This window comes from Paroedura picta, chromosome 3, assembly GCF_049243985.1.
Source record: "Paroedura picta isolate Pp20150507F chromosome 3, Ppicta_v3.0, whole genome shotgun sequence".
Classification (NCBI taxonomy): domain Eukaryota; kingdom Metazoa; phylum Chordata; class Lepidosauria; order Squamata; family Gekkonidae; genus Paroedura; species Paroedura picta.
In genome coordinates, this window is record NC_135371.1 from 32,973,909 (window position 1) to 33,001,434 (window position 27,526).

A 27,526-nucleotide genomic window follows, 5' to 3' on the forward strand; every position below is an offset into this window, starting at 1 on the left:
TAATGCCCATAGTACCTAGAGCATGACTTATACTTAAAGCTGTACTCTTTGTGTGTTGTGTTGTGTTTTGTGTGTGTGTGTGTGGCAGAACGGGCCCAAAAGATAGTGTCGAAAGTATCTAACCCAGCCTTTCTCAATCTTTTTATCATTGAGAAACCCTTGAAAGTTTCTTCGGGCTTTAAGAAAGCTCGTAAGAAGCAGTAGGCCACACCTACCTGCTACACTTCAGAATTTACAAGACATTACATTACCCAGATGCTCCTACTAAATGTAACATCACACTCCATTGCCCCTTTCCCCCCCAAACACGGAGACCATTTCTACACGGAGCCGTAAAACTCACGCCGCCTCCTGCTTGCAAACACATGATAGGAAACTGCACGTTTGCATACTTCCTGATGGGAGACCTCCCCTACGCTATCCTGCCACCTCATTACGGCTTTTCCTTTCCTGACAAGGCAGCAGAGAAGCCTAAAGCGTGGACAACTTGCACTTCTCCCACTCCTTGGGTTGTCAGTCAGTGCAAACTCTTCACAGCAGTTGTTTTGGGGACTCAAACTTCCGTCACCAGAGTCCTGAAAGTCATTTTAAACAAACAAAACACTTCTGTGTTGCTATAGGATCATACAACAATAAAACTTTTCCTTAGATTCCCTTTCGGGATACTTTGTATAATGGTCTGTCTTTATGTTCGGATAGATTTGTGATAGGCTGGCCGTGGTAACTGGCCCCTAATAATTGTCTGTTAACAGTAAAGATTTAAAACACACAGCATGTACGCCAAGCTAATAGGGAGATGGCTGCTTTCTCACACACACCCCCTTCTTTCCTCATTCAGAGCCCACCGCCAGAAATCACAAACAGGAATGTGTTTGAGCTGTCCAATCTTAATATTCCCGTGCACAATAAAGAGAACATTTTAGTTGTACCTAGGTAACTGAGACCACATTGCAACTTTGTGCTGGATTCTTGAAAAAACCATGAATATCAAAAAGCCATCTATATATGCTTTATTGATGATTCTAAAGCATTTGTGTTGATCACAAGAAGCTATGGGATGCCCTACATGAATTGGGAGTGTCGTCCCACTTAACCCACCTTGTCGGTTCACTGTACACTGACCAGGAGGCCACAATATGAACAATATATGGAAACACTGATTCAAGACCAGCCAAGGAATGAGACAAGGGTGTATCTTATCGCCCTTTCTAACCTATATGCAAAGGTAATTAAGCGGAAGCTTAATCTGGAAGAATTTACAATCGGAGTCAAAATTGGAGGTCGTAACATCAATAATCTCTGCTATGCAGATGATACAACACTCCTTGCTGAAGCGGAGCGTGATCTGAAGACCCTGATAAAGAGACTGAAACACGATTGACAATGAGATTATTGAACATATTGATGATTACATCTTTCTTGGCTCTATGATCACTCGAAGTGCTGGATGCAGCCATGAAATCAAACGGCACATGACACTGGGCCAGAACGCAATGTTAAGCATGAACTGAATATATAAAGATAAGGATATCAGCTTTAATACAAAGTGCCGGCTAGTCAACACCATTGTCTTCCCCATAACAAGCTATGGATGTGAAAGCTGGACCCAGAAGAAAGAAGACAGGAGGAGAATCGATGCTTTCGGATTATGGTGTTGGAGACAAATGCTGAGAATAACATAGACAGCCAAAATTACCAACAAAACAGTTTTAGAGAGGAGCAAACCAACTATGCCATTAGAAGGGAAAGATATTACAGCTCACTTACTTTGGACACATCATGCGATCAAACTCGTTGGAGAAATCATTAATGCTCGCCATGGTCAGTGGCAAAAGGAAACGTGGTTGCCAAAGGATCCGTTGGCTCAACATGGTCAAAGCCGATACAGGGAAGACCGTGGACCAACTGAAAGAGGCGGTAATTGACAGAGACGCGTGTCGGAGACTTTCCTATAGAATCGTTGAGGATAGGAAACGACTGAATGGATAACATCATCATGTCGCTTTGCAGTCCTGTGGGGACTGTGCCTTTTTCTTCTTCCAATTTTGATCTGGAAATGGCAAGGGTGAGGGCGGGCAAAATGCTACCAAGATTGTCGCACATTTCTCCCTTGAGACAGGCTTGCCCAGGCTTGCACCCTGACAAGAAAGGGAAATTGTTTATTTGCGATTTCCCTCAGCTTGGAGCAAATTGGACAAAAACTCCTGCACAGCTGTGGGTTGCTGCCAACCTCATGTGGAAGTGGCACTAAACCTTGTGAGCAATTGTGAGAGCCAGTTTGGTGTAGTGGGTAGGAGTGCGGACTTCTAATATGGCATGCCAGGTTCGATTCTGCACTCCCCCACATGCAACCAGCTGGGTGCCCTTGGGCTCGCCACGGCACTGATAAAACTGTTCTGACCGAGCAGTGATATCAGGGCTCTCTCAGCCTCACCCACCCCACAGGGTGTCTGTTGTGGGGAGAGGAAAGGGAAGGTGACTGTAAGCCGCTTTGAGCCTCCTTCGGGTAGGGAAAAGCGGCATATAAGAACCAACTCTTCTTCTTCTTCAATGAGAGGCTGTCCAGGAGCAAAAATGGCAGTGATGCCCCCATCTACCTATATGCTTCCTCGCCCCTTCCCTTTCTTCCCCCACAAATGAAAAAAAGGCAGGCCAGGCATTGTGAATCTGTCTGGGCAAAACCAAGTTGCTTTGATCCTGCAATGTTCTGTCCAGCCGGCCTCATTGCAAACTACTTCCCACCCCTCATGGCTCTTAATTTTAAAAAAATGTAGGCTCACAATGGGCTGCCTGGGCATGCAGTGGGGGCAAGCACCTCACCTGTCCATCCTTTCCGCAACATGGTTAAGTTAAAATGAGAATACCTACCCCTCTAGAGTCCAGTCACTAGCACGTGGGATGAGCCTTGGCCAGCAAATATTTTATGACTTAGGCCAATTCCCATTCCACTGCTTCCAGGCTTATGATTGGCCATTTGGGGGGGGGGGTTGGGTGGCTTGACAGCCTTGTATGGTCATATCACTATTTTTTTTTTTAAACTTAAATTTATTTTTAAATTTTTAATTTAAAAAAACATCAAATTGAATTAACTCCCACCAAAATGGCAAAACTCTTCCGAGGCCATCAAGAAACCCCAGGGTTTCACAAAAACCCTGTTGAGAAAGCCTGATCTAGCCTCATTCCTCTATTGTACTAATGTGCCTGAAAATAAGGAATTTTTGAGCTTTGTTAGTAATGACTTGTGGGGCATAGTGTGCAGCAGGACTAGAAGAAGAACAAATACCATGGCAGCTCTTTAGAACTGGAGTTTATATATATTGGTAATAATCATGCTTGCAATAACAAGCAATTCTGGGATTCTGCCCACTCATATATGTCCAAGTTTGTAAATTCCTTAAGTGAAGAGAGTTTTTAACGAAGACCTAGAAGGAAGTTGCTGCTTGTTCATAATCAGATGTTTAGAGATTTTTGAGCCATTCTGCTATTGTGGAAGTAGTCTAGGTGCAGGAGCTTGCCTGTCAGTGAAAATGCTTCTTGAACAAGAACCACTGTTCAGCATGTTAAACAATTTCGAGTTCTGTGTGGGGCGTGCCTGCTGTTTAGTACAAAGGTGCTATGACAAAAGTTGCTTGAATTGGTTTTCTGCCTTAGTAATTCAACCATGGGGTATTAGTGAGGCTAAGCTCTAATGGTTGAAGAATTAATACACTGTTTCCAAGAGAGATTATTTTGTTCATTAGTTTTGTAAAAAGCTTGAGGGAATTAATCCTTTGCAGGTCTCATGCTCAAAGTCCACTGAAGGCATCCCACTTTAATTATGTAAATATGAGTTCATTTTTATGTCAGAAGTTACACTGGGCAAGTACCAAGACTACTGCATAATTAGGGTATTGGCAGGCACAAGAGGGATTCAACAAAGGAAGCGGAAATGCATTCATTTTAACCAGTATATCCTTTGTGTGGTGGTCTTGGAAACAACCATGAAATCTTGATTGTCCATTTAGGGAGGAGATGGTAAGTATAATTTAGTATTTGATGACCAACTTGAATATGTACTCTTGGTTGAACATTAACGTGTGTTAGAACATATAGTGAATGTCTGTTATCCAGGACTTTATAATGGACAGTACTCAATTAACTATTATCAGCCAGAGGGCAAAAGAATGAGGTGGATGGATGGAGTCACTGAAGCAGTAGGTGCAAACTTAAAAGGACTCCAGGGAATGGTAGAGGACAGGAAGGCCTGGAGGATCATTGTCCATGGGGTCGCGATGGGTCGGACACGACTTCGCACATAACAACAACAACAAGAGGGCAAAATCTTCTCCTTTACCAAAACCTTTGTCTTTTGGTACATTAGGGTCTTGCTTCCACTCTTGATGTCTTCCACTGCCAATTGATATTGTTTCTCCCCCTCCCCCTCCAATCTGAGGGTCTCGTCCTACCTTCTTATGATCAGCCCCCCTGGGTTAGCATCATCCAGGGTCATCTATATAAGAAACAAGACAGGGAACAGTGAGGTGGTGGATCCAGGAGACAATAAGAATTGAATTATGCCACCATAATTTGTAATTCTAATGAGTGGTTTTATGTGCCTTATCCTGTAATTTTTATTGGTTTTATAATTTGTAAACTGCCACGAGACTGCTCATGCTGGGAATGGTAGATGGCTGAGTCGCTGGAAAGACCCTGAGAATCTGGCCTGCTAGTGGGCTCTGTAGGATGGCTGCGTAGTTTCAGAGGGAGGGGTTAGTCATGAAGGCGGTTACCATGGCATTTACAGCTGTGATGTGGATTCCCTTAGGTAGGGAGGAGAGAGACCAACAAACCTGAGTACCTGATACATCTGATTAATTGGAATCCCCTTTGTTGTATATTACAAGCTAACAGGAAGGGGAAAAGTTACATGGATTATTCAGGGGTAGTCAACCTGTGGTCCTCCAGATGTCCATGGACTCCAATTCCCATGAGCCCCTGCCGGCATATGCTGGCAGGGGCTCATGGGAATTGGAGTCCATGGACATCTAGAGTAGCGATCCCCAGCCTGTGGGCTGCGGACCACATGTGGTCCTTCGACTAATTGGAGGTGGGCCCCAAAGGACGCCTTCCCCCCCCCCCGGCCCTTTACTTCATCCCCCCCAGCCCTTTACAACACACTCCATTGTGGTGTGTCTGTATCTTATTTCGAAGGGATGTTTAAACATTACCATAGCGATCAGAGAGTGTTAGGGCAGTGGTTGAGAGTAGAGGAGTAAACTACCCCCCCCCCCGGGCCTCAGTCAAAGACATTGAGTGGTCCCCGGCGTTGAGTGGTCCCGGGTGATAAAAAGGTTGGGGACCACTGAGGACCACAGGTTGACTATATGACGGATCAAGCAAAAACGACTGTTTTGATCCCCCCCCCTCCACGTGCAGACAGTTAGGTGACCTTGGGCTAGTCACAGTCCTGTTACAGTTGTCCTTACAGGGCTGTCCTATTAGAGCTCTCTCCGCCTCACCTACCTCACAGGGTGTCTTTTGTGGGGTGACGAAAGGAAGGCGATTGTGAGCCACTTCGAAACTCGGATAGTGAAAAGCAGGGTATAAAACCCCACTCTTCTACTGACACCAGAGTTGCAGACTTCACTTGTATCTGCTGTTCTATTTGCAAGCCGAACTGAGAGGTGCAAAAAACGGGAAGAGATTCCTTCCCGCCGCGGTTAAAATTTTAGCGGCAGTCCTAAGCGAGCAGGGGCTGAGCCCCGTTGCCTAGGCGTGCCGAGGACCCAGAAGCCCGGCCGTCGGTGTGCCAGGAGTCACACGCGCTTCGTCCTTGGCCACGTTGAAAAGTCCCCAAGTAAAATCCTAAATTTGGCCTCCAGGAGTATCGCAAGGCACTCTCGCCCTGATTGGCTGCGCCGCTCCACACGTCAAAGGCATTTAAAGGCCTTGCGTCACGCCCTCCTGACAGATCCCGGCGAGACCCTTCCGCGGCCGCCAATAGCGACGGGAAGCGTCGCCCAAGGAGACCAATCCCAGGGAGCCGCTTTGTGTTACGTGTCGCAAAGGTTCCCTTCGCCCCGCCCACTTGTTGCCGAAGTCGCGTCACAGCGATGACCCCAAGGGGGAGGAGTTGGAGGCCGCCGAGTCCGAGGGCGGGGCAGGCCGAGCCAAGACGAGGCCAAAGATTCCCTGGCTGTCCCTCCGCCCCCCTCCCCCTTCTCCAGGGCCCCGCGCGGACTTGCTCGCCAGCGAGGCTTCCGCCTGAAGTATGCGCGTGCCAGGGGCGCGCGGCGGCGCTGACGACGACTGCTCCGACCATGCAATGGCGCTCGCTGGTGTTGGCGCTGCTGGCGCTGCGGCTGGCCGGGCACGCGCTCCTCTGGCTGGCCGGGCCCAGCGTGGGCTTCTACCAGCAGCGCCTGCGGGCCTTCGTGTGCAGCTCCGCCGCGGCCGCCCAGGAGGCCGCCACCAACCGCCGCTGCTTCCCGCCCGGCCTGGCCGCCCCGCACTGGGCCTCTTTCCTGGGCAGGGCCTGGGGGGGACCCGGGGCTAGCGGCGGCGGCGGCGGCGGCTCCTCGGTGGGCAGGGACCGGCGCCTCGCCTGGAGCGGAGGGGGCGACGACGGCAGCAGCAGAGACGACGACGAGTACGAGCAGCGCTACAGCCGCGCCTTCCCCCCTCAGCTCCGCGGCCAGCTCCGCGACGCCGCCAGGAGCATGTTCGCCTTCGGCTACGACAACTACATGGCGCACGCCTTCCCGCAGGACGAGCTCAACCCCATCGACTGCCGCGGGCGGGGCCCGGACCGCGACGACCCGTGAGTGGGCCTAGGCGGGGGGCTGGGGTGGAAAGAGCCCGGCGGGGGGAGCCCCAGGTGGCCCTTCCCCTCTGTTCTACCCCATCCCCTACCTCTTCTCATAGCATTTTGCTCCCGGGCTCTTTTTTATCCTCACAACCGCCCTGTGAGGTAGTCCCTTGGGCAGAGAAGGACTGACTCCTCTAGGATCATTTGATAGGCTTCCCCTATGAGATCCTAGGGTGACGCTCTGCTACTCCCTGTCTTAACTCTAGTATCTCTCCTCTCCCTTCCCGAGGGGCATGGAGGCGGTGGTGATCTGTCACGTTTCTCTAGATTGTATCTTTGATGCTTTGTCTTGGCAGCATGCCTCACCATCTTTCCCCCCCTTCGTTTTCTCTTTATGACAATCCTGTCAAGTAGTTCAAATCCTCACCTTCAGGGTGAGGATTTGAACCTGATTCTTTACTGCTCTAGTCTGATTCACTAGCCCACTACCTGTGTCCACATGTGCGGTCCTGTGGGGTTGCTTTCAAGTTTGAGAGCACCCAAGTTTTGCCTTGCTGGCTTTGGGGATGTGGTCTGGTGTGGGGAAAAGCTGAGGAGGAACAGAACGACCCTGTAGACTGCAGGATGTGGAGGCAAATGCAAGAAGAGGGGATACTTGGGGCAGTGATGTGGGAAGCAAGAACAAAGGCTCCTGCTAGTATTAGGCAGATCAGAGTTTTGTGACCGAAGGTGAAAGATCAGGGTTGGAGAAGCATCAGTAGGAGATCAAAGTACTTGCTGCTTCATGATTCAGCATGTGTGCCTTGGTTTAAATGGAATCATGGATTAAATGCAGAGGTCACAGTTCTTGGTACACTGCAATTATATAGTCCCTGTCTGAAGTGCACTCATCTTTCCAAAGTGCAAAGAATGTGTCAGTCCGTGGGTTCCTGAAGCCTCTTTCTCTGGTATCTGATTGATACTGCGCTCCATCCTCTATTAGAGTCCATAATAGTGTGATTCCATCATGCTATATCTACTGGTGTCACCTTGTGTGTGATATGGTGATGGAAAGCACTGTCAAAGCTGTAGTCAACTTCCAGTGACCCCCAAAGTGGTGGTTTGTCATTGCTTGCCTTCGTAGCAACCTGGACTTGGTTGTTGGTCTCCCATGCAAGTACTAATCAGGGCCAGCCTTGGGTAGCTTCTGAGATCTGTCAAAGCTGGCTTAGCCTGAGATATTCAGGCTGTTTTTTATTTGTGAAAAAAAAAATCAACAGATGTTATGTTAATTGCATAAGTGTTTTTCTTTCTTGCCAGGAGGGGGCTGTAGTAGGTGAATCCCTCAGGTGTAAAGTCTGGTATTAAGGCTGTGATAAGCTGCTTTGGAAACAGCTAATAGATTCTGCCTCAGTGTTTTTGCTCTGTAGATACTATCTCTGCTGTGTTTCTGGTTTAGCTAGTACATAAGTGTAGGTCAAGGAATGCATCTGTGATCTTTTGGAGAAATGCAGTTTGATATACTGTAGCATTCAGTGTTACTGTTAAAATAAAGGCCATGGCCACATGACGTCTGCTTTAGAGGTGAGTATTAATATCATTGGTAAGTGGCCTGAAAAGTTTCTGGTCCATCCATATTGACTTATTGCAAATACGTCAGACAGCTCTGAAAAAGCAGATTCCATGTTTGGATTTATTAGGAAAGGGATTGAAAATAAAAACACCAATATTCTAATGCCCCTGTATAAACCTATGATTATGACTGATTTGAAATGCAGAATTTGAAGGCAACCCAGTCTGAATAGAAAGAGATGCATAGCATTGTGCATGGTGTAGATAAGGGGTGGGCAAACTGTGTCCAGATGTCCATTGGACTACAATTTCCATGAGCCCCTGCCAGTGTTTGCTGGCAGGGGCTCATGGCAATTGTAGTCCATGGACATCTGGAGGGACACAGTTTGACTACCCCTGGTGTAGAGAAAGTGGATAGAGGAGAAACTTTTTTCCTCCCATAATATTAGAACTTGTATGAAGTCATTTTTTTCAGTGGAAAGGAGGCCATGGGAGTGGGTGAATTGGGAAGGATCACAATATGGGGAGGGCGGTATATAAGTATGATAAATAAATAAATAAATAGTGGGGTTCACCCTGTGCTATTTATAAATTCTCTCTCACCAGTGCTGCTTTTAACTGAAGGGGGAGGAGAAAAGAAAGACTGAATGGTTTCTTCTCTCTCCTTCCAATCTAGGGGGAATACATGACTAATCAACACTAGTCAAGGAAATGGTGCTGGGCAAAAAGAGACATCCCCCCCCCCCGGGGCATCATGCCTTATAATTTATATTTAGGCTCTCTGTGTCTGACTTTCAGAGCAAAACTACATATTTGGGGAGCCAGTGATGAATTCTTGCAGTCATGTGCGATTTCAAATTGCCAATGGAATTAATTATTGGGGATTTATAAGACTCATTTAAATAGACTTAACATAAGTTAGTCTTATAAGCCTCCAATAAACCATCAATTTCTTGAAAAGTAGTTTGAGATCCTAGGATTTTTACCTTTAAAATAATGAAAATAGAATAATGCTCTGGAGCATAAGGGGAAGATAACAGTAACATTACAATTTACGAAAACACCATTGGAAACAAATTACTACATCTAAAATGGTATGATAAACCGTTTTAGTCTCGTTAGCTTTATCTTGGATGGTAAAAAGAAAAAAAGGACCAAGATGTTGAATAGCATAGTATAGAAACAGGTTAATAATTACCAGATAAATTAATTACCAGTAATAATAACTTGGAATGTTAGGCTCATATTGTAGTGTGTGAAATAATAGTTGCCCATTATTGTGTTTTCTTTTGTTCAGCTCTGCATAGGAATTATTTGCACATAAAACAGATAGTTTGTCAAATTTAAATAAACCGCTTTCCACAATCTGTATTTCTGAAAATTAATTTGTCACAGAATAGAATAGTTATTCAGTTGGAGTACTTCAGTACTCTTAAGTAGATTACTTACAAATGTCAAAATTTCTTGAGACATTGAATGTCAATTGTAAACAGATAGAAATCCTTTTTCTGCAACACAGATTCTCTGTTCTTTGCCCACTAGTTTTGTTTTGAAATGCTTATTCACAGATGTTTTTGTGGCTTAACTGGCACTGGTAGTATCTTTCCTCCTGCATAAAAATGTCAAACTTGAGCAGTTATGTGAGTGTTTCCAGTTAGGCTGCTTAAAAATCATGCTGTTTCCCTCTGTGCTGCAGGACCTAGTTGATAATAGTACTACTAGTTTGAATCTTGGATCAAAAGATAGGATATGCACCCAGAGGAAATTTCTGCTAGACCAAACTGTTTTTTTTTTTTTTGAGGGGGGGGGTACAATCTGTTTCTGAGAAAACCTTTTAGTCGCGGTATTAGTTTCTTCAGTGAGAATAGAAGGTTAAACTCTGGCGGTTTGTATCTCTTGATAGCTTTGGATTCTTCTTTAAGGGTGTGTGCTATATGCTTTGAAAACATGGAGATAATGATCTGTCTCTATGCAAATTTTCATTAAAGGCGATTATGTAGTAGTTCTATTCATGCTGCACAACAAACTGAGATAGTGGACGGACACAACTTGTTGCTTTGCTGAGGGAGTTTTGTCAAGCCAAATGGTTTTGGATTGAGCTTTGTGCGTGAAGAGGATGGAGGTGTAAGAAGCTGTGTTAGTGTCCAGTTTCAGTTCGTTGTGACATATGAAGGGCAGCTTATGGTTAGAAGTAAGCATGGATTGACCATGAGTGTAATCAGCAGGACAGCATTCTACATTGCTCTGATCTGCTACTCCATAACAGCTTCATGAAAAGGAATGCTTTTTAATCTCATCAATTAGAATGAATTTGTCTGCTGAACATTTCCCGGTCAGTTCATGGATAACTCCCAGATCAAAGTCTAATCATCCGTCCCCTCCCCCCCCCCCCCCGCAAGTATATTGCTTGTATTGAAACTATTAAGTGTTGAGCAAAATTTCAGACGAATAGGACATTTATACCCAATTTCTAAACATGCTTGTAACTTTCATGAAAGTTGCAATTAAGATCTGTTGGTATGAGAGTAACTGCATGTGGCTGAACTGACAGTCCATTTGGAGTGACAGTGGCCTGACTTTATTGTGTTATTCTGAATTTTTGTTATGTGCCTAAGGATACAATCAGTGCTTACTTAGCTAGAAAAACCATGCCTAGTTCATTGGGATTTATTTCCAGGTAAATAGGCATGCAATCAGGCCACATGATTTACAGATTATATATTTAGATTAATCAGATAGAAAAAACTAATACTTCTAACATCTAATCAAATTTATTTCAGTTCTAATCTGAATATCAATGATGTCCTGGGGAACTACTCGCTTACTCTGATTGATGCATTGGATACCCTAGCAGTGAGTTCAAAATGTTTTTTTAAATTACTGGCAGAAACAACAAAAATATTAACAATTATCAAAAGTTTATCATGATTAAGAGGAGAGTAAATGGTGATTTGAGGTACCTTGAACAACTTCCCAACGATCTGAGGAAAGAAGAGGATTATTATAGGAAATTAGATATTCTTTCTTCCCTATATCTTTTAGGTCTATGCATGCTGGTTTCCAATAGATATCAGAAATATCAAATTCTTTTATGTAATCTGGGTGTTCAGGAGCAGGCTGTTCTCCAAGTTCTGTGTTTATTTCAGACAGTTTCAGGCTCTTTTTCTTTGGGATTGATGGGAGGTGTAGGTAGTGCCAGGATTTGGAGATACTTGGAAGCAATGAGATATTTATGGGAGTATCAACTCTGTGGCATCTGCATATGTGTGTAGTAACAGATAACTGAAGATCTATTGGTATAAGCTATATAGAATGGGATCACAGTTGAGATATTCAAGAAATTTAACATTTTTATAAAGCATGATGAAACCAATGCAGTTGCTTACTTTAGGAAAGTATTTGATTTTTTTAACAAGTGAGATTGTTCTGGTAAGTGAACTTGAGTGCATCTTAAAATGTTTGGTTATTGGAGCTCATTTAGCATATGTATTGCAATTTCTTATTAGTGTGAACTCTATAATTCTGTTTCTCTTGAAATACTCCAATGCTATTCCACCTATAACCTCTGTTTTCCTTTTGCGTCACTATTGGTACTCTCAGTCTATATTTCTACTGTGTACAGAGTTAGATCTTTTGTAAATGGTGTCTTGATGTAGTTACCCATGCATATTTAATGGAGTGTTATTTTTTTATACCTGGCAAGTTTGTATAGTGATCATAGAACAGTAGGATATTCTGTTTAAGTAATAGCAGCCTGAGACTCCTTTTTACTCCAATAGCTTGGCATTTTTTTAAAGGTGGGCTTTTAATAAGCACAAAAATAGAAATAATTGTTTAAGAGACTTAATAATATACTATATAGTTAACAAATTTTGTCATCTGAAACCTTAACTTTCGTTTGATACTCATTTTCTATCTCAAAGGTGATGGGAAATTCTTCAGAGTTCCAAAAAGCTGTGAAATTAGTGATAGAGACAGTTTCGTTTGACACAGATTCGACTGTGCAGGTCTTTGAAGCAACAATCAGGTAGGTTCTACTAAAAATCTAACAAGAATACTGAGCAATAATTAATCACCTTGAAGAAACCGGAAACAAATACTTGCTTAAACAATATGGTGACTGATATAATTAACATAGTCAGTAACAGATTCAAGTGGGTAGCCGTGTTGGTCTGAAGTAGCACAATAGAATCAGTCCAGTAGCACCTTTAAGACCAACAAAGATATATTCAAGGTGGGAGCTTTTGAGTGCAAGCACTCTAAGGTCTGAGGAAGAGTGCTAGCTTTCAAAAGCTCACACCTTGAATAAATCTTTGTTGGTCTTAAAGGTGCTACTGGACTCTGATTTTGTAGTCAGTAACAACAAAACACATATTAAATGCAATGGATGGGACACAAACTTCATTTTAAACTATTCCTAGCAGAAAATTAAAATATCATTTCAGGTTCAGTCATGCAGTGTCAAATGCATTTCAAACTAAAATTACTTCCCTGGGAAGCCAAAGGGAGAGGTGGGTGGACACTGAGACAGCTTACTGAATGTGCTTTCAATAAAAGTGAAGTATGCGGTAGTCTGTCATTTCTTCCAACAGCCTCTTGCGCTCCCTTCCTCAAAAAATGTTTTTCAGATTTGGCGGGGAAATCTTTGGAAGTGAACTGTAACACAGTGCGTGGAGCTGCTTTGGGAGATGAATATTCAAGTGTACAGAAACTCTTAACATGCATGTGATTTTTCTTAATCCTAGTTCGTCTTTAACCTGGTTCATGTGAAAAAGTTCCAATGTACTCAAGGAGCAAATGCTTTTCCAGCGTTTTAAAACAAGAAATGTATGCTGCACGACTTGTAACTGCTTTGAACTTTTTTAGTTGAAAAATCCATTACAAGAATGTAGATTTCCCCCCATTTTTTACACATAGATTTAGAATACTTGGTAGTTTAAAAGAAATTAAGATAAAAAGAGGTAACACTAGCATGAAGGTTTCTGAAAGTACCATACGCATCAGCAAGCAGTCATTTACCAATGCAAATCCTTGGTGTGGCTGCTGTTGAAAAGTAGCAAGCTAATGAGCCTGGTTGAGTCATGCAAGTTGACCTGGCCTCAGTGATTCTTTCCTCAGAGGCCAAAATAGCTCTGCCTCTGCTCTGCCTGCCTTTTACTGACAGATTTAGTATCCAGAGATGGAGCTGTATTGAGAATTTGATTATAAATTCACCTGGTTGGCTGTCCAGATCAAATCAAAACCAGAACTAAATACTGGAATGTATTTGTTGATATTGGGGCACAAAATTAACATGGTATACTTTAAAAAACGTATTTACTAAATGAAAGGTAAAATAAATATGATAGGTTAGATTCTACATTTATTAGGGAATGAGATTTTTCTGGGAAATACTTTGAGTCATACTTTCTGGGTAACCTATATCACTATCTGTTCCAGTTGATATTTCTGGTAAAGCCTAGGAGGAGGAGCTGGTTTCATGGCTTAAGTGCCACTTAGTGCTTAACACCCATTCAGGGCAGCTGGCTTGCCCCTCAGTGCCTCCTCCTCCAACCAGCTGGCCTGTCTGTCCAGCAGTCAGCCAGTCGCCTTCCGTCCCCCACCCTTGACCACCCCCTCCTCCTTCCACTTCCCTTCCTGCTGTGTGAGAGCTGTCCCTGCCAGTGAGTTCCCTGCTTGCGAGCCTCCAGTCTGCAGCCTTTCCAGGTCCTGGGAGGAGGGAGAGGCCATCTGCAAACCCCCAGTCTAGCACTCATTTTATTCCTGAATGCAACAGGCTTTATATCTAGTGAATTATAATGTTAATGATTAAATCTAAATATTTCTCCAGTATGAAAACTCATTAAAAAGCAGCAGATTTTATATGTTGTTCAATCTCTTCTCTCCTAGGGTTTTGGGAAGTTTGCTTTCAGCTCACATAATAATAACCGATGTCAAACAACCTTTTGGTGATATGACTATAAAAGGCTATGATAATGAGCTGTTACATATGGCACATGACCTAGCAGTAAGGCTTTTACCTGCTTTTGAGAACACTAAAACTGGGATTCCTTATCCTCGGGTAGGTGCATTGTGAAGGTCAACTCATACATGAGATATTCTTTTGCTTATAATTTTCCATAATGTTATATATTTCACCTGTGAACATTTTACTATATACATTATCTAAATATATGTTTTTGAAACATTACTATAGGGGTGGGCGAAACATTACTATCGGGGTGGGCGATCACACGGCCGCACGTGCGCGTTTGCGCCATGCGTGGCCGCAAATGCGCATGGGCGGCACAACCGCTTTGGCGGCTGATTTGCTTGCAGCCTGGGAAGTTTCTTACTGCGGGGGCGGGGCGGGGAGAGGGAGCCGCGGCTTGGTGGTTGGGGACCACCAGTATAGACTATCCCCCAATTCAATGAAACTCTGACCTGGCCCATCTTTGGCTACATATACAGCTTTCTCTTTATCATACATCCATAGCAGTTGAAAAATATGCCACTGTACTTTGGCATAGGCTTCTGCAATAATGGACAGGCTGGGTTATCTACTAATGTGTCAGTGTTGTTGTGTTCAGAGGGCTGTTCAAGGAACATAGCATCCCATGTCTAAACTGGCTCTCTAGCTGGATATTTACAAGACTTTTCCCCCTGTGGAATATGATGCAATTTCACAATGGAGAACTGAAACATTTGAGTCACCTTTTAATAATTGCATACACTGATTATAAGGAGGAGGGAATAGTGGCTCAGAGGGTAGGAATGTAACTTTGTATAACTGAAGAAAGGAGCATATAAAACCCTTCCTTTTTCAGGTAAATTTAAGAACTGGAGTTCCTTCTGATAGCAATAATGAGACCTGCACTGCGGGAGCTGGCTCTTTGTTGGTGGAATTTGGAATTCTTAGCCGTCTTCTTGGAGATTCTACTTTTGAATGGGTAGCCCGTCGAGCTGTGAAAGCACTCTGGAATCTAAGGAGCAATGACACTGGATTGTTAGGTACTTAATCTGTTTCCAGCGCTTTTCATTATAGGCTGTCATCATCAGGGACATGTGTCTTTATAAGAGTGTAACAGTGACATAAACCTGCATAAACAGCTGTATTGTATCTCAGAAAACATTACGTTGGAATCCTCCAATAACATGACTTCTATAACAAAAGCAACAAACCCAAATAATCTCATTAATGCTCTTGCAGGAATCTGTAATGCATATTTCTCTCCTTTGAAAAGAGATTACAAAGGCTTTAATTTATATTTACAGTGTGCCAAAAATCTATTTATTCAATGTGTATACTGCCCCTCATTGTGACGTGTTAGAGCGGCGAATCCTACTGCTTGGATCTTGTGACCTGTGAGCACAATGGCACTCATGGTTGCAGACATTTCCTGTCACCTGTACTGTCCTGAGACTTCTGAAAAGTGATGAGGGCGATCGTGACAGTGTTGTGGATAATATGTTATTGGGCATGGGGGAGGGGGGCTGCACAGTGAGCAGGGTGAAATTGGCACACTTGGCTCTTCCAGCAGGAGAGACTTGGTTGATGGATAGAGAAGGGGATCAGTTTCTTCTGATTTATCTCTTCTCATAGTAGCCCTCTTTGGCATTTTGTCTGTGAAACCCCCACAATCCCCAGCAGCTGTTTGGAATCTTGGGGGCTGCTGGTGTAAAGTAGAAGTAGGAAAGATCCTCCAGCACTTGCTCCTCTGTCTGTGTGACCTAAATGTACTGTGCACCTCTAATATTATGTCTTGATTTTTTTAGTATACTACTCACAGAAGCGATTAAGTTTTTGAAGAAAGCAACCCTTTGAAGTGTGTGATACAATAAGATAGTAGATTTGGAATGTATCACAGTGTTCTTTTTATGTTAAGGCCTGTGTTAAATTAAGAATTGTTCTGTCTTGGGGACCCTGATTGGGTGGAAAGGAAGCCTAGAAATGGTTTAAGTACAAAAAAATGAACTGGTGGTAATACTCTATGTGAGAACCACTCAATCCAAGCAAGGGTATTTCCTTGAATCCAGTATGCAGTATTGTTACAAGAAAAAGTTGTACACCAACTACATAGGATAGGAAAGTCCTTATGTGTCACTCGTTTATCTAAAAACAGCAAAGAAATATATTCACATGTCAATGTTTACTCTTTTTGGCATGTAAAATCAATTGATACAGTCATTAAAAAAGCATAAGGTTGGATCCATACTGTCCTTGCACAAGTAGATGCATTTTTGTGTGGTTCTGTGCCTCTTCCACTTGCAGACCTCTGTTCCATATATTCCTTTCTTCCCGGTAGTCTCCAGATTTTCAAAAGCAGCTTCTGTATGTAGCTGGGGGAGGCGGGTGGACAGGAAGAAGGAATAGCTCTGTCCTAAGCCCTTTGGGTGGTGGTGAAGGCTTATGCATTCTTGGACAGATGCTATTTTTGGCTGCTTTAACCGTTGCATTGATCATAGGGTTGTCCTTTTGACCTATTTAGAAATATTTGGTGAAGTATTTTTAAAGCATTACGTTTACTGGAACAGAATTACATTAAATCATCAGCAGGTGAGGCATCTGTGCTAGTTGTGAGTGTTTAATGTTGGCGACTTGCTTTCGGTTTATGGTGATCCTGTGAATTAATGACCTCTAGAGGTCTTGCTGCTAATATCGTTGCTCAAGTCTTGCAAACGGATGGGCATGACTTTTCTTTTATTACATTAAGCCATCTCATTTATGCTAGTTACAAAACCAAAATACTATAGTTGAGTGTTTTTCTGTAAATGTAGTGAATTATGACCTTAGGAAGGTTTCTGTGAAGAATCTACTAAATTAGGGGTAGTCAACCTGTGGTCCTCCAGATGTCCATGAACTACAATTCCCATGAGCCCGTGCCAGCAAATGCTGGCAGGGGCTCGTGGGAATTGTAGTCCATGGACATCCGGAGGACCACAGGTTGACTATCCCTGTACTAAATAAGGTTTTTTTCCTATAGCATTTATTTTGTAACATTTGTTGTCATGTATTGAAAACCATCATTGAAAACCAGAAAGAAAGTTAACAGCAGTGATTTAGAACAGCAGTGATTTAGAACACACAGCCCCCAAATGCTGCAGCTATGGATAGGGGAATGTGTGTGTGGAGGGGATCAGCAACCCTCTGTTAGCAGAAAAGTATTGCTGGATCCAACTCATTTAGTTTTCTTGTGACTTTTTAAAAAAAATTTTCTTGAGATTTGTCAATTAAGTATGATACAGTTTGCGTAATACACATTGCTTATCTTGGATAATATGTAATGAAGTGTCGTTGTGTGTGTTTTACTTCAAAGGCAATGTTGTGAATATTCAAACTGGCCATTGGATTGGCAAGCAGAGTGGCTTGGGAGCAGGATTAGACTCCTTCTATGAATATCTTTTGAAGTCATATATCCTCTTTGGAGAAAAGGAAGATCTAGAGATGTTCAGTGCTGTTTATCAGAGCATTCAGAACTACTTAAGGCGAGGGTATGTGTGGCTTTTTTGTATATTTAGCATGCCTAACTCTGTGTAACAGTTTCATTTTCTCTGGTTTTGCGTCTTGCTCTGCATCTGCCTCTAGACATTTTTTCTAGAACTTGTGAATGAGCATTTACAGTAGAATAAATTAGCACTTATGTATTTTTTTATTCAAGGCTTCCAATTACTTTGATGCCTTCACCAAAACTTGTGTTGGTATCTTAATGTAATGCTTGTTTTAACTACCCTTTACTTGATTTGGGAAATGTTAACCCTTTTGTTTTCAAAACAAAGCAGCTTTTAGGTCTAATACAGTTGCTGTTCATAAGAGCAAACTATGTTTGTATGATTGATATTTAGTTCCATGGATAAAGATTTGGCTTGTCACTCTCAGAGGTTCTCTGCTTGTGGAAGGATTTCTGTCAGTGGAACATAATTACCTTTCTGGTTTTATTCTCTCCCTCCTTCTGTTACTCAAAATACTGCCTCAGAAAGCTGTTTTGCTGGGGGGGGGGACATTTTGGTAGCACAGGGGTGGGGTATTTTAAGTTGCAGAAGGAAGTGGGGGAGTTGCCCTCCTTTGCTGGAGATCCTTCTGTCAGCAAAGATGCTGCATGAGATGTAAGCCACCGTTTCACTGTCCTAGAGCAAATTCTAAATAAATCCTTGTTCTTTTTTTCTTTTTTCTTTTTTTAAAGAAGAGAAGCCTGTAATGAGGGTGAAGGGGACCCACCTCTCTATGTTAACGTAAACATGTTCAGTGGGCAGTTGATGAACACCTGGATTGATTCTCTTCAGGCATTTTTCCCTGGACTTCAGGTATTGTTAGCATGGTGGAAAGCACAGAAAACATTGAACTTCTTAGATGTAAAAAAATCTGCTTCCCCAATAAGAAAGGTAACTTGTTGGTTTTTACAGCGAAATGGGCATCCGTCAAAAGGCCTGCATGCCCGGCATTGAATTTTTACTTGCACTTGAATAACCCAGCCCTAGTTAAACTACTTGTTATGATGGAATGATTCATCTCCACTTCTAGTGGAGGAAGAGGGTAGAGAAGCAAGTCACTGCTGATTCTCAGAGCATAGAGAAGCCGTCAGGCAGCTGCTCAGCATTTCTTGAAATTGCTGGGGTGTTACATGTCTGGGTGGCAACAGTAGCAGGAAGGGCAATCTCCCACATGGCAGTGGCTTGCTTTTTTGAGTTTCGTAGCAGACCACGGTGTTTCCTCTGCAAGGGACGTTTTGCTATGGGAGGGCTTGTAGAGTAATGCGCTTCAGGAACTGATTTAGTGTTCATATGTACACCATACAGTAGCATTCTTGTTCAGGAAAAACTGTTGTCCTCACACTAGTTAAGGATATTGTAGTATCTGTTACTATTTCTTCTGTAAAGAAAGAAATGCAGAGCCTTAAAATTGGTCTTCTTTATCTGTATTGAGCTGTTCTTTTATGTGTATGATTTTGCAGTTGTTGCTTCTCTTCAGGTTTTGATAGGTGATGTGGAAGATGCTATTTGCCTCCATGCATTTTATTACGCCATATGGAAACGGTATGGAGCTCTTCCAGAGAGATACAACTGGCAGTTGCAGGCACCAGATGTCCTTTTTTATCCACTAAGGCCAGAGTTAGTGGAATCGACTTACCTTCTTTATCAGGTATTTACATTTTCTCTTAAAATCCTTGTGAGAAATACATTTTTTTCATTAAGCAAATTTTTATTCCCCACTTCTTGGGATCCTGGATGCAATCATACAAATATGCTTCATGGACTAAGTCTTGCCAGGAAGCAACTCAGACATTTTGTCCTTAAGCTTTTGGGTAGTATAAAATACATCCTTTTGGGTGATATGCATTTTGAATCCATGGCTACCACAGCATAGGTATAATTTTCTGAAACGTGGCTTGTGGTGTGGTAAATCAGACAACTGCTCTCTCATAAATTGACTGTTCTTTGAGCCCTGTAATCCCTAGCAAAAACACTTAAAAAAGTTAAATGGGAAGATTGATTTAATTGTGTTCTGAGGGCTTTCTCTTTGAATATCTGTTTCTGGGATCCAGGTAACTAAGCTGTTACTCTCTTTTCATTCATTCAAGCATTCATTTATTTATTATTACACTAGCAGAAAAGCTCGTTGTACTGTAAAATACAACGGGCACTAGCCTCCCCCCCCCCTGAGGCCGAGAAAGGCCATGCTAGGACTTCTGAGTGTGAACAGGAGCCCTGGCTTGGACTTGAGGAGGCAAGTTTGCCCCAAGAAGGCCTGGAGTGGCCTTTTTTCGCCTCAGTGAGGCTTCCTGGGGTGAAGGGGAGGGCTAGCTTGGACTCTGCCCCTCCCCCCCGCCTCATGCAGGTTCTTCGAGGCCAAGAAAGGCTGCGCCAGGCCTTCCTGGGGTGGACGGGACCCCTGGCTGGGACGTGCTTCCTTGACAAGAGCCTGCAGGGTTTTCCTCTGCTCTTATGCTGTCCCTTGGATACTCTGAAGACCACCATCACTTGGCATAATGTTTCAGATGAAAATCCTCCCCCCCCTGCATCTTGTACATGGGGCAGTCATTGGGAGAGCACAGTGTTCTTTTTCTTGCTATCTGTTTTGTTGTTGGATTATGCACATGTTTTCATCATAATACGCTAAGATGAATTAAGTGGAGCTCAATCCCACGCAGTTAAAGGTAAGAACTTGTAATGCTGGCTAATTAATGAGTAAAACTGCTGACACAGAGAATCCAGTTCCCCTTATTGTTCTGTTTCTCAAGTGGTTTTCTATAGAATGTTGTACCTGGGAGCGGTTACAAAAAATAGAGGGATGATATGTGGGTAGAAGTCAGGCAAAATGTGAAAGGGATGATGTAAATTGCAAAGTTTGACAGATTTTTACAAACAGTCCCTAAAGCTAATTTGAAGTGATATTAAAAATGTAGAGAGCTTCAGAGCAGAGCTGGTATAGCAAACATGACCTTGGATGGAATTTCTTTTAAGTCTGCATTCCATGGATACTTGTGTGAAAGGCATTCCCATTAAGCAAATTGGGACTTGTTACTGAATGAATATTGATAGCTCAGAATTAGGTTGCAGTCTTCCTCTCCAAACATCTTGCTGTGTACCTGCAAGGCTAGGACTCACTGAGACACTGCTGGAGTTATGTGAATGGTTCCAAACAACTCTGGCAACTGAATCTCCTGTTGGTCTCAGCTGAAGAGAGTATGCTAATCACATCCACGTGATTTTGTTATACCCCCACTCCAATATCCTTCAGAGTGGAGGGGAGAGGTTTATGAAAGGGCAGGAGGACTATCCAGTTCTGTGCTCCATGCACTATTTTCTTTCCATAATACTAGCCAGGGACACACTTTCTTGGCAACAGCAGCAGCAACAGCAGCAAAAGAGCTAGTAAGGGGTTACTATGGAGCTGTACATGTATACTAAGCAAGATAAAAGAGGTGTATCTGAGCTCATACAGTCGAAACTTGAAATCTCGCAAGGGTCTCAGTCTGCCTGCTACAGGTCCTATGTTTTTGAAGAAGTATGAGCTACTTATATAAAAAAGTAACCTGGTTTGTAGAAAGGCATTCAACAGATACTGGGGAAAGCAAAGACTTTTTAGAAGAGTAAGGTTGGTTGTTTTTCAGATTAGTGTTGGTTGTGTGACACTAATCACTTAAAAATGTAAACTGTTTAAGAAGTTGTCCTTTCTAGACTTGAGTGAAGTACTTTGCTTTTATTGTTTCACATTCTCTGCCTTAGAAAAATAAAAAAGTATTGTCCATTGTCCTTAAATTTATTTCCCTTTTTTAATTTAGGCCACAAAGAATCCTTTTTATCTCCATGTAGGAATGGATATTCTTCAGAGCCTGGAGAAATACACAAAGGCAAAGTTAGTTTCCATCCTCTTCTTTTCACATTGGTAATAACGTTTAATTATTGGAGAAGGCAGAGATGTTGAATTTATGGCAAATATTTTATTTTCAGTTATTTGTGAAATAAGTTTTATTACTTTGAATTGTGCCCCTTTATTCATTAAGCAGGGGCCTCTTGTGGCGCAGAGTGTTAAGGCAGCAGACATGCAGTCTGAAAGCTCTGCCCGTGAGGCTGGGAGTTCGATCCCAGCAGCTGGCTCAAGGTTGACTCAGCCTTCCATCCTTCTGAGGTTGGTAAAATGAGTACCCAGCTTGCTGGGGGGTAAATGGTAATGACTGGGGAAGGCACTGGCAAACCACCCCATATTGAGTCTGCCATGAAAATGCTGGAGGGCGTCACCCCAAGGGTCAGACATGACCTGGTGCTTGCAAAGGGGATACCTTTACCTTTACATATTCATTAAGCAGCTATGCCTACTTCTGAATGAATTTTAAAGATTACTTCAATGTTCAAAGAATACAAACATTTGTGAAGCTCAGCTCAATAGTGGTAGTAGCTTGAGCAAAACAAATAGAATTTTATTAGTCCCTTGTGGCATCTTATTGGGGATTGAGGCTAAGCAAGTGATGTCAAATAAAAATTCCATTTGCTTTTCAGATGTGGCTATGCTACCCTGCACCATGTCATAGAGAAGTCCAAAGAAGATCGGATGGAGAGCTTTTTTCTTAGCGAAACGTGTAAATACTTGTATTTGGTATGTTTATATTTTACCCAGTGGTCAGTTTGGATACTTGTGTATTAAATAGTCTTGCGCTTTGCACCTGTTAAACAAATGATAGCAATCAATGATAATTGCTGTAGTTTTCATTATTATTGTCTGCATATATATCATACTGGCAGATGGAGGCGTATGAAATGATTGTGGTATGCTGCCAGCATATTTTTATGTTTTGGAATGTGTGTTGTTTTTGTGAGCATGTGTGTAGCTTTGCTGTAGAGGAATCTGCCACTTGCCGTGTGCAATAACTAGGTGAATCTGTTAATGCAGTCTTATTGTCAGATATGCTGTTCTAAGCTTGAGGCTGTATTAATGATCTTTGTGATCTTCCCTGCTAGTTGTTCGATGAAGAAAATCCTGTGCACAAATCAGGAAATAGATTCATGTTTACAACAGAAGGGCACATTGTGTCGCTGGATAAACGCCTGCGTGTTTCATTATGGCAAGATACCTTCCCTGAGGAGGAGAGGGAAGCTGGAAAGATAAAGCGTCATGAACTCAGAGCAAACAGTTCCATTTCTAATGTAAGTATAAATAAGCTGGGTTTATATAATGAGGTGTAGCAGAGAGCCTACTGTTCAAATGTAGAACGTCCTATTTGACCAGAGCATGCAGACTTTAAAAAACACATGTGCTATCATCTTATGGGAATGTCTCCTTCCTTGAATCTTTGATAGCTTAACGAGGGAAAAGCCATCAGTTATCAAAAAACTGCCCAATTTTTACAAAGATAAATCTTGCCAAGAGGTATCCTGGACTCTCCCAAAGCAGTATTAATGGATGCCCCAATAAGATGTCATGTTTCTCAAAGATGGTGAAGGGATTCCTCTTTTTAAGCATGGAGAGCTCTGCTGCCATTGCCTCAAGTCATTGCTAAAGCTGTAGTTCTCTGAGCTAGAGACCTGTTGGACGAGGTCCATGCACACATTTCCAGATATTAGTCAGGCAGTCCTAATTGCCACACTGCACCAGCTCTCCAGTGTGTAGCAACCTTCTTAAAAACCCAAGCATTCAATTTAATCTATATCTGCCTAGGGCGGAGCACATGTATGGCAAGTTGGCAGAAGCACTATACGAGCGTGTCTTCATTTTGCTTTACATTATTTTGTATGTGTCTAGAAACATCCTTTGTGCTTGAATGTCTTTACAAACAGTATGGGAATCATGAGCCTGGCTAACCAGTTATTTCAATTTAAAAAACCCCAATCACTTTAAACAATTTATTTTTTGCTTGCAGTGCAACAGAGTACCCGATGAGAGGAGATACCTGCTGCCATTGAAGAGTATTTATATGAGACAAATTGATCAGATGGTGGGCTTGATCTGAACATAGCTCTCACGGAGTAATACGGAAGATCGCAAGGCTACATCTGAAGCAGCCGTGCCTCTTGAACTATGCAGCTCATAATGGGCATAAGGGCTCAAGTAGTCATAGATAGATGACTTCAGGAAGAATTCAAGTGTTGGAAGGATGTCTGCTGCTGAGTGCATTTGTCCTAATTGCAGGGCAGCAAAAAAGGGGCACATACAAACGAAGTTCTCATGAAACTTCAGTTCTCTTATTGTTGGTGAAGACTCCTTAAAGATTGCCTGGAGTAAAACAAAAAAAAAAACAACTGGGCTGTGCCAGAAATGCTGTCTTGCAACCACATTTTAGTTGTATTGTCGGCAGGTACAGTTGGAAGAGACTTAAAATTTTATATATTCTGGGGGGGGGGGGGGGGAGAGCAAGGGAGTGTGCAATCTTCTCTCACCGTGCTAAATTAGAACATTTTTATTAGCAATAAACAATGCTAATTATTGCTCAGGTAGAAGGGATATTCCTAGGTTCTGGTTTACTCAAAATGTCTAGTTGGTGATATGGCATTATGGCAATGTAATGCCAACAGAAATAGTGCATCACCGTGTTCAGGACGAACATCTAGGCTGATTTTGAAAGCAGTGTTCTTAATTTGAATTGCACATGCAGGGGTATGTAGAGTTTACTAGCTTCTGGAACCAGTAAATTAAAAGAAAAAGGTGCCTTCTAGTAGGTGAAAATGCACAAAGCCACTTGAATCTCTCGCTCATCTTACCATCTTGCATTGCTTATTTGATGAGTCTTTCACAATGTTCTTCATATTCACTCCCTTTTTTGTGCCTCTCTGGGAAATCTACCTTAATTAATGCATAATCTGAAATTTACATTCCTTGTAGTAATAATATGCAAGCTTTTGGAGCTAGTGCCTTCTTAATGTGTTACTCAGAAGAATACTAAGAGGTGTAGCTCTTACCAAAAGAAATTGATTTTGGAATAATTTATGCTGGAATAATATCAACTCTTAACATCCCAGGTATTTCAGGATTGTACTTGCTATCTTCCACACACATAAATTAAGTATTTACTTAATGGTTTTCCTTCTCTGTAAGAAGTTTTTCCCTGTCCTGGTTTTCATACTCCAGTGGCTAGAAGGATGGAGAGTCGCATCTGCTTTCTTTCATTATATCACAGAATAAAATTTAAGCATGTCCAACAAGTATTTTAAACATTTTGAAGAATATCTTTTCAAGAGATTTTTTTAAAAATAATTTGAAAGATGGTTTTTAGTACTTTAATCAAGGGGAAAAAAATCAAAATTGAAATGTTTTCCTCTTTGTCCATATGACATTTAGAACAAATTTCACACTAAAATGTGTAAATATCAATTTTACTATTTAATTTGGCCCATTTGTTCATGGAACATATACTACTTATGTTGCAAGTAAATTTAGGGCTTAGCATGGAAATAATTAGGACTTGCTTTAAACAAGTGAATCTCAGGGATCTTAAAGTAGACTTCTGTTTGCACAGAATATTTTTGTTTGAATAAACTGACTATTTTTATTTTACAGCATTGCTGTTATTTGAAGGGAAATTTGAGAGATTAACCAAATAAAAATCCTGTGAGCCCATGCTTTCATTAATCTCCAGAATTAGCCTTAGGCTCAACTAATTTGGAAACCAGACAGTACTTTCAGCATATCATATCTCAAAGGTGTGAGGGGAAAGCTGGTATAGACCTGAATGGGCTGCTGACAAGCAGTTCCAGATAGGCATGTTTACTGGAGAGCTTAAGGTAGAATGCCTGGCAAAAGGGAGTATTGGGAGCAGGGTGCGTTAAAGCAAAAAAGCTGACTACTTGAAGATGATGGCTTGAGTTTTCTCACATGGCAGCGTGAAGTGAAAAAACACAAGCCAGGATCCAGAGCACTGTTTATGGCTGTGCAAATAGCTTTGCAGTGTTAATTGTATGTTTTTATAACAACAAAATCTGCTGCTTCATCGACCATGGAGATAAGTACTTTTTGAAATCCTTTGTTTGAAAAATAGTTTGGCCTATGGATTGGGGAAATGAAACGTACCTTCAGTTTCCTTGGATTCGCAGCTAGTTTTGTGGTTCTTCAGGTTTTGGCCATAAGCTTCAAGCCCTCAAAGGGAAGCAAAATGCAAACTAATTTCAATTTACCACTGCTGTAATCCATGTTGTCAGCAACGGATTGCTGTCTTAAGTTGTTTAGTGCAGGAGTAGTCAACCTGTGGTCCTCCAGATGTTCATGGACTACAATGCAAATGCTGGCAGGGGCTCATGGGAATTGTAGTCCATGAACATCTGGAGGACCACAGGTTGACTACCCCTGGTTTAGTGGATCCTATCAGGTGTAAAATGTTTCCATCATATCTGCATTAGTGTTTGAGTGTTAAAAATTCTCTGTAAGTTAGGTTGCATGTCATGCTGCGTCATTTATTCAAGATTGTGCTTGCTTAAATACTGAGTGTCCACACAACGATTTGCACTTTGACTTGTTTTGCCAAATAATATATTTGAAATGCTATTTTTTCAAAGGCGCTAAAGGACTTTTATTAGTCACACAATTGGAGTTTCAAATTCTGACACAAGGGCACTCTTAGTACAGGCATGCTTCTGTTACAAGTAGCATATTCCTTTCTAAATTGTCTAGCCAAACATTTCAACTTCATTTTGTTAGGAGTGATTAACTGAATGTGATATCTGAGAATATGGTCTCTAATATGTGCTAGAATCATTCAGTGATATTATTATTATTTTATTTATTTGATTTGTATGACCGCCGCTCTCGGAAACCGGCTCGCGGCGGTTCACAACATTTTAATACAATACAATATATTAATGTATGCTAATATGTATTAGCATAAATTGCACCCAAGATGTTTTACTGAATTAGGATTCTACGGTAACTAGATTTACTTTAATTTTACATGGCAAGACTTCTGAGATTCCCAATTTTTCTCCCACTTATAAAGTACACTGGAAGTGTACCGATACTTCCTGTAAAATGACATTCTTGTTCATGAAAAGTGACCAATTTTTTTTTTCCTATTGCAAAACTTAGTGTTATGACCAAGTCTATAATATTTGCTTGGATAACTTGCCAATCCATATAGCCCATTCTTAATTTATCACTATAATGTGCAATATGTGTTTGTTTGTTTTTCAGCTTGACATGACATTGTTACAAAATATATATTTAATATATGGTGAGGGAGCTGAAAATTTTATAAAAGTATCAGATGTTCTGAGAAATGTTAGCATTAAAAATTTGTAGATTTTATGTATAATTTGTATTAAAGTAATATTTCTTACTGTTTTGGTGAATTTTCTTGTTCGTGCCAGGTACAAGAAGATAAGAGGTGTGACTAGCTTCCGTTGTGAGGGAGACAGGTTTCATTACAGGAATGATATACTGTATTTTTCTGTGCAATTGTATATTAACAGGTGAGCTTGACCATTCAGTTTCACTATTTTCAGGGTTGTGTGAAGGTCCTCATCAACCTCATAAAGCTTACTTCCTAGTCACTGATTTTTGTTTGTTTGTACCCAAGTGACACTGGCTGGGTGGCTGTGTTTTAGGACAGCTACTAGTTTTGAATCATGACTCTAGTGGGTTGGTTTACTTGACTGTAGAGACAATCCTGTGTTGTCCTTTCCATTGGAAATCCTTTTGAATATCTGCTTATGGAGATTAAAGCTCCTTTTATAAAAACACTACCTGTTCAGCCCGCTTTAAAAGTGGTCTAGAGCAGGGGTAGTCAACCT

The 27,526-nt window shown here is 41.9% G+C and overlaps 1 protein-coding gene and 1 long non-coding RNA gene across 2 annotated transcripts; one reads left to right on the top strand and one right to left on the bottom strand.

Annotated features, from left to right (window-relative positions):
• Positions 1-110: 110 nt before the first annotated feature.
• LOC143831798 (uncharacterized) lies at positions 111-6,070 on the bottom strand. Its single transcript, XR_013228971.1, has 4 exons — positions 5,503-6,070; positions 4,446-4,489; positions 1,768-2,138; positions 111-1,667 (listed from the first exon to the last, which is right to left on the bottom strand). It is a non-coding gene; the product is annotated as an uncharacterized LOC143831798 (long non-coding RNA).
• A 68-nt stretch (positions 6,071-6,138) lies between these two features.
• EDEM1 (ER degradation enhancing alpha-mannosidase like protein 1) lies at positions 6,139-27,077 on the top strand. The gene is made up of 12 exons (XM_077325248.1): positions 6,139-6,799; positions 11,119-11,191; positions 12,262-12,365; positions 14,228-14,399; positions 15,145-15,328; positions 17,635-17,809; positions 18,499-18,619; positions 19,284-19,454; positions 21,598-21,671; positions 22,313-22,409; positions 22,772-22,957; positions 23,671-27,077. Exons 1-12 carry the CDS (start codon positions 6,300-6,302, stop codon positions 23,758-23,760), a joined length of 1,947 nt encoding a protein of 648 aa, XP_077181363.1. The 5' UTR covers positions 6,139-6,299; the 3' UTR covers positions 23,761-27,077.
• The last annotated feature ends 449 nt before the right edge of the window (positions 27,078-27,526 follow it).

Bases quoted from the DNA above. Each gene is read 5' to 3' on its own strand.
- EDEM1 (XM_077325248.1), top strand. From the start codon at position 6,300: ATGCAATGGCGCTCGCTGGTGTTGGCGCTGCTGGCGCTGCGGCTGGCC. The intron at 19,455-21,597 runs GTATTTACATTT...TTTTTAATTTAG, and splicing joins CGACTTACCTTCTTTATCAG to GCCACAAAGAATCCTTTTTA. The intron at 22,958-23,670 runs GTAAGTATAAAT...TTTTGCTTGCAG, and splicing joins CAAACAGTTCCATTTCTAAT to TGCAACAGAGTACCCGATGA.